The sequence below is a fragment of the Merops nubicus genome, unplaced genomic scaffold, assembly GCF_000691845.1.
Source record: "Merops nubicus isolate BGI_N331 unplaced genomic scaffold, ASM69184v1 scaffold23571, whole genome shotgun sequence".
Classification (NCBI taxonomy): Eukaryota; Metazoa; Chordata; class Aves; order Coraciiformes; family Meropidae; genus Merops; species Merops nubicus.
Window position 1 is genome coordinate 1 of NW_008587955.1, and position 8693 is coordinate 8693.

Sequence of the window (8693 nt, forward strand, 5' to 3'; positions counted from 1 at the left end):
GGATGTGGCTTGTGCTTGGAACTGGAAAACACTGTCAGTGTTCATTACAGACTACGAAGCTCTCCTCTGCCATTACAATGATACCTGTGAAGTACCACTTGCCACTGACTGTGTCTGGTTGATGCAAACAGCTATTTAAAGTGAGGAAACTAAGGAAGGCCTAAGAAATTGGATGAATTTCAGGGTTTTTTCCCCATCAATGAAAAAGATGCTTTCCACTGTAATGCATTGTAGAGATCACAGGAGATATTTTAACTTAGAGAAAAACCCCCGGCTGAAATGCTAACACCTTTGGTTGTTACAGGAGTGGAGAAGTTCAGTGACAATGAAAATACAGGAAAAACAGAAATCAGTGCCATTTTCCCAAGGAATAATTCCCTTTGTATTAAAGAGGGGATGGTTACCTCCATGGCATTTGTCAGCATCCTTGTTAACCTAAACGGAATCTTCTCAGGGAACTTTTCTCTTGTCATTGCAACCTAAACACATGAGGATGGGAATGAGTAAATTAATAGCTAATTTATTAAGAGTGAATTGGTATTGGATTTTTTTTTTTTGCTACAGAAGGTTGTACTCCAAATAGGAAATAAAGTCCCAGCTTAATGGTCCTCTGTTTCCACAATTTTTTTTTTTAAAAACTAGATAATTAACTTCATAACACATAGGGAAAACTCCAGTGCGTGCCCAGCTGCTAGTGTCAAGTAAGAGCAGCATAAATTGCTCCAAGAAATTTTATGGAAAAGGGATCTTAACACTTCTCTGCTGGTTCCAGTGATCAGCTAATCCCCAAGACACACCTCTGAGATAAAATATTATCTTCATCCTGTCTGTAGGTAAAGTCAAGCCCAAAATAGAGCCAAAGGGCCTGCCCAGAATCACATACCAAGGTCAATTTGTCCTTGCTTATAGATTCATTTCTGTTCCACCAGAAAATGTGAGATATTGCAGAAAATTTCATGTGCAAATACAAAGCCTTACCTCAAAACAGTCCCCAAAGTCGATATGCAGGATCTTTCCACTCAGTCTGTCTAACATCAGATTGGATGGGTGTCTTTGATGAAGGAGTAGGAGAAAAACACAGAGTGACAGACCATTATAAAAACCTGAAGTAAATCACAGCAGCTCCAGCCTGATATTTATCTTTGTGAACAAGAACAACCAGTGACAGCTTGCTTGTCTGAGATCTTCAATCTCAGGATGAACAGAATAGCTTCCTGACAGTGCATCTATCACATTATTTTTGTAATTATCTCTGAGGAGTAAGAGATCTTCTCACCTTGGAAGATAAACAACCTATTGGACCAGAGCCATCAATACACTTCCTGGATAAGAACATTTACTTTTCAGTTAGGATAAAATCTTCTGCTCGTTTTATGCTTTTTCATTTTTTCAGGATAGAAAAATAAAGTGAATTATGGTAAAGGTGAAGTAATGCAAATTGAATTACACCACAAAAGGACAGAATCAATCCAGAGTAGGAAACCCACGATGCTGCTAGTGGTGCTGACTTGTTCCAATTCTGTTTTAAATCAATTTTTAAATTTTTACCATTTTATTACAAAGACATTGAAGTACAGGAATAAAAGATTTTGTTCTGAAAACATTTGGGGGTTAACCTGGCCTTGCATTAGACCTTAAACCTAAAATACATTGTCTTCAAAAGTATTTTGGAAGTTATGGTGACCCCTTTTGACAGTAAGCCACGTATTAAACATTTGTTCATTTTATATTTTTTTTTCCCCATTTAATTTTCTTTCATTATTTGTCCAGTCTGTTTGGATTGTACATACTTCCTTCCAGAACTTCTCTGCATTGCAGATCAGAAAAAGCACCATGTTAAGTAATAATTAAACCAACATTAACTATCATTTATTTTAAGTCTAGAGCAGTCTTTGGAGAGTATTTACGGCAACTTCATGTGTCTTTCTGACAACTGCTGTGAACATGCATAGCACTAGAGGGAACAAAAACTGATCCTTGATCATTGGGCTTTTTTCCTGCCCAAAAAGCTGGATGTATGTATGCAGCCCTAGCAGACTTTGGAAAAAAATAAGGCATCTCATATGCATGAAGCACACACAAGCACACAGATGGGTGGCAAAGTCAACAGTATTTCTGTTCTATAGAATGGATGGAGAGAGATTTCCTATTCTGTGAGGGAAAGGACAAAATTAGAACTTGTGGTGCCTGATGTAACTCTGTGTGCATTCCTCTCAAAATGGAAGAAACTTATTTGTAGTCAAGATACACAAACCCTACATCTCACACCTGCAGCACTGAAAGTAACAGCAGCACGATCAGGTCCTGAAAGATGTTATTGTTACAAGTCAGCAATAAGCACAAGGAAAGATGTTATCGTAAGAGCAGACCCAAGGAATGAGCTGATAGGCCTACACAGTCTGTGTTTTTATCTAAAAGAAACCTTTGCAATTTCACTCACCTGTCCCCAAGGCCCAGAATGTACCCAACCATTGACATCACTGCCAGTGAACGAGTGTAGTTTGTTCTTCTGTCAAACCACACCTGGAAGTGGAGACAAAACAAGTGGAGAAAAAGCCAGGCAAGCCTGTTGCATGTTTCAGCTTATATTTGGATTTAGACATGAGCTACTTGCATTTTGCACAATGCAGAACTGTGATATGCTTAGGTTCAGTACAGTCCATAGCCTGAGGGGGTTCAGACATCCTGCAGCCTTGAATTATATGTTTAAGCCATTGAGAAAATATATTCTGAGGCTTCTGCTTTTCTCTCCCTATGCACAGTACACAGAGCTTCAGTCTCCAGCCCTGGGCTTTGGGCTGTGCTCTGGCAGCTGTTGTGATCTGAGCCTTGTGAGGCTCCTTCTGAGGGGATACACATCTGGGGACACATGTTCTGCAGGGAAACATCTGGAGTTCACGATGAATGAACACCCCCTCTCACTCATTCTGCAGAAAAGGTAATTCCACTTTATGCTGGTTGCCAAAACAAGCCATTGCATGAGCTGAACTCACCTCTGAGCTTGGACTTTTCAGCCACAGCAGTTTGGCCAGGTCATCCCCAGCTGTGTTATTGACAGCGTGTTCAAATACTTCCACCTTCTGCATCAGGGTCAGGTGATCATAATCTGGAGCCATCTATGATTGAGAAGTGACACTCAGCAACTTAAAAATTACATGCAGTAATCCCTAGTTGTACTATAGGAAATGCAGTAATCACAAATAAATTAATTTCAAGTTTATATTGAAATTATTTCTAGACAGACCAGTATGTTCCCAAACACAGTGATACAACCACCCAACGGTGAAGAATTCATTTCAAATGGGATAGCAAATGAGTTACCATCCACAAAGTAGTCTGTGGCCAGATTATATTGAAATCCTGTGAATGTAAATATGTTTCAAAATCCATGATCTAAATAAATCTCCTGGATTGGCACACGCTTTCCTTTTTGGCAGGCAATTCCAACTTTTCTGGTCATGTTCAGTGTCTCCAGTCTGTCTAATTTTGGCCCCGTTGCTTAGACACAATGTTTGTAGATGCCAGCAGCATGGCACCTTGTCTAAGGCACATCACAGCCACGAAAAATTCCAAAAACATTTTAGTCACCAGATGGTAACAACACGTGGCCACTGCTAAAACAGGAAAGGAGAAACAAATGAACGTACGGCCAATTTTACCTCTCGGTAGCACTTTGTAACTCTGATCAAATAATTTTGCATTTATTACTGGTACCAGTAACAACCACAAAACAGGGAGAGAAAGAACAAGCTGGGCACCATTATCCCTCATTAAGAGAGTGGTGTCCTGAAAGAATGTGCCAAACCCTCAGCCAGCTCTGCCCTTTACCCGCAGCATGATGCGGTGCTCAATGTTGAGCAGGATCTTCTTCTTCTCTCTGTAGTCTCGGATGAGGGCGTGCAGCGTGTCGCAGTGGGGGACCCAACCAATCAACCCTGAATTTGTAGACAGTGGAATAACAGCATATCTCTGGATACTACAGGGAAAAAAACATGGAGAATCAGAGCTCCAATTGTTGCATGTTGTGAATCGTTATGTCTGAAGATGCTTAAAACAATTACTACTAAATCTGAATGTCATCCAAATCGTCTCTTCAGTAATTGCCCTGCTTTTCTTGTTTTCAAACAGACTTGAAACATCTATTTGGACAGACTGCTGCCAGATAATCTACAGCCATTGTCAAAGCTCATGTGGTTTTCACTGCAAGATCACTTTCAAAAGGTACATGTTACATCACCCATGGTGATCTGTTATTTGCACATGATATTTGAGATGTTCATGCTTGAAAGACACTCTGCAGAATTGCAGTCTGTGACTATTCACTGAACTATTTAGTGAGTATAATAAAAAATCCTTGACAAAAACCCCTCTGTTCTCAGGCTCCTAAGGCAGTGCTCAAGCTATCTTGAAATAGGGGTTACCTCCAAGCCCGTATCTATTTACCAGATGGGACTTTAATTACATAAACCAAACAATTCCTGTCAGAATACATTTCCTCCAAGTTTGTATTCTATTTTTTTTTTTTTTGTCATTAAATTAACTTAGTTCCACGATTTGCCATTTCCTCACAAACCAGCTGGTTGTGCCAAGGGTTACTTGGAAACTGCACCTATATAGGGAGTCACTTGTGCATGAGCACATTCAGTGATTATCCACAACCCATACCTGAGGTTTTTACGAAGAGAAGTTGGGTCATTTGCTAGCAGAGTGTTGACCAACCCAAAAAGCTGCATCACTCTTTCATCTTGGCGAAGGTCTTCATGACCTTTCAGAAGGAATACAAACTCATGCCCATTGCTTCCTGTGAAAGAATTAACACACAGAAGTTTACTCTTGCTGAAGAAACAGACAAGAATAAATACACATGCACCCAAGAGCTGGAAAGCATAGCAGTCAGACTGACCAGACCACTAAGAAATACCTCTCCTGAAAGGAAATGTTGAAGAGGTTTTCTCTGGTAAGTAATGCAGCTTGACCTAAAAGCAGTGACTGTTTCAATACTAGAAAAGCTAAGTGAAAACTGCTGTCTTACCCATTAATGTTAACTTCCTGGGCCTCTGCTTGGAGGTGATGACCTGCAGTGAGGGTGCAATGGACTGGATGCGTATGATGGGCTGGTTGGGGTCGTACGTTCCTGGCACTGCCAGTTCCAGGTCCCGGCACATTAAGAGCTTTGGTGACACATACTGTAGCTCCAAAGAAGTGAGCTGCCAAAACCAGAAGAAATACAAACCCCCCAGAACGTCAGTCAAATCTCACTGAAATATCTGAAGAGTTCAAGCTGTTGAGGGACCTGGAACAGTTCAGTCAGTTGTCAATACTTCAGATGCTTGTAGGAGGTGCTGTGTAAGCAACAAATCTGGAGCAAATCATGGGCAGGTGTCTCCAGAATACTGAATTTGAATGTTTTGAATAATGAAAAAACAGGAAACCAAGACTGGTATTGACAACTTGCACTGTAAGACCCACAGCAGAACTGTACCTCTCCCCCACCTGAGGCAGCTGCTTGGAGATACGCCGGAACACATGGTAATAGAGATCCCAGGCCTGAGTCAGGTCTTTGACATTTCCTGATTTCATGTACTTCCTGCACCACTCCTGAGCTTCCATTAGATCTCTGCCATAGGCCTAGGGAGGAAGTGAAAAACAACAGAAGAAAAACATTTCTACAGACTATACTGGAACAGGTGGAGACCACTTAATACCTACAGAGAGCATCACCACAGTCTATTCTCAAATTGCATTCCAAATACTTCATTTCACATTTTTATAGCACACTGGAATTAAAGATCCAGAAATTCCTGGAACCAAGACATGCACTGAGTTTATTAGACAACATTGCTCACAAATAGACAATGTTAGGAGGCAACAAAACAAACAGAAACACCCTTTACAGTAGGCTCACCAGCTCAAATTAATTCCTTTTGCTGGCTTGAGAGAGATCATCTCTACTATCTGTGCTAGTGGTTTCCATGAAGCAAAGCAGACTGGGGTTAGAAGAAAAGCTAACTGCAGAGCAGTTTTATGTTTCCAGACCCTACCAGATACTCAACCCATGTAAGAATCCAGGGCAGTCTGTACTACTATGGCCCCTGTAGTACTGTGGTCACCAAAAGCCTGCAACTAATGCAACAAGTCCCAAGAGATTTACCCTCTGGGCTAGACTGCAAAGGTTGTAACACATCTAGGGCAGGTGGCTGTCCTGCCTGGTTCTGAGGGCATGCAGGTGGTTATGCTCTTGGCTACTAGCTGATACCTGATTGAAGGATGTCTCTTTTAAAGTCTGAGGCCCACGCTCCATCATTGCATGAAGTGGTTCCAGCACCTCAAACATTCCCTTCACGTTCCTTTCTCCGAAGTACAGACGAGATGCTTCCTCCAGCCCCTCATGCCACATCTCATGCCACAGGATGGCTACACGGATTAGCTCTTCACTCACCTGTTTTAGGACAGGAAAAGGGATTAAACACCTAAAGAAAAATGCTGTGGCTGTAAACTGACTTAGAAAGGCAAACCTACTTCCTTCTCTGCTGATTATGAAACATTTGTTGTGTGCAGCTAGAGGGAGCCACGAGAACTCCCACAATGCTGTTAAGCTTTTCTGCAAGAAGCTGATCAGGCTTTTCTCCTCTTATTTGTTGCCTTATGAAATTTTCTGTATATGTGTGTAGCTTGGCCTGAAAGAATTACTTTCCACTTATCCATAACAATCTCCATGAATTAAATTCCTCTTTTGATGCTAGGCTCAATAAGTTTTCTTTCCACTTTTCATTAAGCAAGAATATCTCTTTCTGGAACAATGACTCTTCATTTATTTCTTCTCTAAATGTATTCACAAGGAGACACAAGAACTCAATGCTTGAATGTTATGGTTCTTTCTAACTGAACACATTTTCTTGAAATTATACTCATACTGTAACTTCTACCAATTGAAAACAAACAAATTAATTCTCTTGGAATCAAATTAACAATTAATAGTTGTTCTCTGTTGTAATACCTGTGGCACATCCACCCCTGAAACACTACACACTTGAGGGTACACTAAGTACTCACCATCATTGCCTGCTGCACCAGGGTGTTACTGTGCTCACACATATTTTTCAAGATCTTATTTGCAGCATTGTGGCGAGCAGTGGTTGTAGATTTAGAGGCCACAGTCAAAGGATAGATCAAAGCCTATAAGGGACATCAACAAATATTTTAGAACCACACAGAAGAGCTACATAAATTGAAAGATTAGCAAAACATCAATAGCAGCCTTAGGACTAAACAATAGAAAGCAAGATTGCTTCTGGAAAGAGGTGATAGGAATTTGCTATTCAGAGTTTTCCAATCTGAAAAGCTTACAGGACTTTAATTCAGCATGTAGCAGAAGGACTTTGAGAGCCTGTATCAAACTGGAAGAACAAAACCCTGGGTTTAGGACTTTGTGATTTTCCACACTGTAGGAAGAAATTCAGATAAAATGTCTGTGAGGTGGCCTCTTAGTATTCACTTAATGAGAACCTAGCCTAGGTTAGATGGGACACAGCAAATGCCATAAGGGGCTATCAGCCTATGGAAATTTCTCCTCTAAGCCAAAGCTCACCTGGGGATGGTACCGTCCAATGTCTGTGAGGAGCTGATGAATGAGGCGTCCTACTAATGGCCGAGGGGTGTCAATTCTTGCAATAAGCTGAGGGATAACCTAGTAGTAAGGATAGGTAAAATAAACATCCCTGTCATCTCCTGTGTTTAGCTCACAACCTGTTCTGCCCTCTGCTAGAGACCTCTCAGTCTCTAAAGGAGATGGAGATGCCCACCACTCATTATGGTGGTCAGAGGATAACACAAAGTTCCAAAGAGTGTCAGAAATACAGAGCAGCTCCATGACAAGGGATGACAAGTGTTCTGCACAGAACTGTTACAGGATCCTTTTATGGAAAGGGTAAAATGCATCTTGAATAATGCTCAAATAAATAAAAGAGGCTTTATTTCCTATTTACAAGACTCATTCTACAAAGCCACTGAATGCATGTTGTCTTCCATTTTAAAATTTTCATCCTTTTCATTCATACACACTAATCTGCACTAAATACAGAAACACATGGAAGAATGTTTCTCCTGTCTCTGTGCATGATGCCTGTTGAATCAGTTACAAATTGTACTGCACAATGTTGCTCTCTCTACTCACCTACAGAGGATTGTTCAGCAAAGGATCATCATGGATATCAAGTAACAAATCCCCAAGCTCCTCCCAGAACTGAGATTTGTCTTAGCCCTCTGTGTTCCTTACCTGCAGCCAAGTGTCTATTTGGATTGCCTTGACTCCTTCTACCAAAGCCTCATTCACATCAGGCCAGTGACCATAGTCAAACCACAGGGTAAGGACTCTGGAAAAGAGAAATACATTAATTAGGAATGAAACAAACAAATGAAAACATTCCAGTCAAATACTTCCAGATCCATTTACAAGTGACTTTTCTTCCCAGAACCTAGAGAAAGTAAGATTAGGGCTAATCCACCTAACATCAATTAGCTTGGAGTGAAGCATTCACTTAGTTTAACAATAACACAAATAGCAGAAACAGGTTTTACCTCATCTTAAACCATGTGCCCTTATCAATTTGGTTTCATTTCCCATGTGCTTTATGTACCTTAGAGTGTCTTGCAGGTTGTTTCCTCGAGACAGAGATATGGATCGGGAGAAAACC

General features: G+C 40.8%; 1 protein-coding gene across 1 annotated transcript in view; it reads right to left on the reverse strand.

Annotated features, from left to right (window-relative positions):
* Positions 1 to 404: 404 nt before the first annotated feature.
* Positions 405 to 8693, reverse strand: part of LOC103781410 (serine/threonine-protein kinase mTOR-like) — a gene marked incomplete at both ends in the record, with an annotated part of 39473 nt that continues 31184 nt past the window's right edge. The window contains 14 exon segments of the mRNA XM_008949124.1: positions 405 to 479; positions 979 to 1051; positions 2441 to 2523; positions 2994 to 3116; positions 3829 to 3976; positions 4666 to 4801; positions 5033 to 5207; positions 5494 to 5628; positions 6257 to 6439; positions 7054 to 7176; positions 7589 to 7687; positions 8276 to 8372; positions 8637 to 8689; positions 8692 to 8693. The exon segment at positions 8692 to 8693 is cut by the window's right edge and continues 67 nt beyond it. Coding sequence (XP_008947372.1) covers positions 405 to 479; positions 979 to 1051; positions 2441 to 2523; positions 2994 to 3116; positions 3829 to 3976; positions 4666 to 4801; positions 5033 to 5207; positions 5494 to 5628; positions 6257 to 6439; positions 7054 to 7176; positions 7589 to 7687; positions 8276 to 8372; positions 8637 to 8689; positions 8692 to 8693 — 1505 coding nt within the window.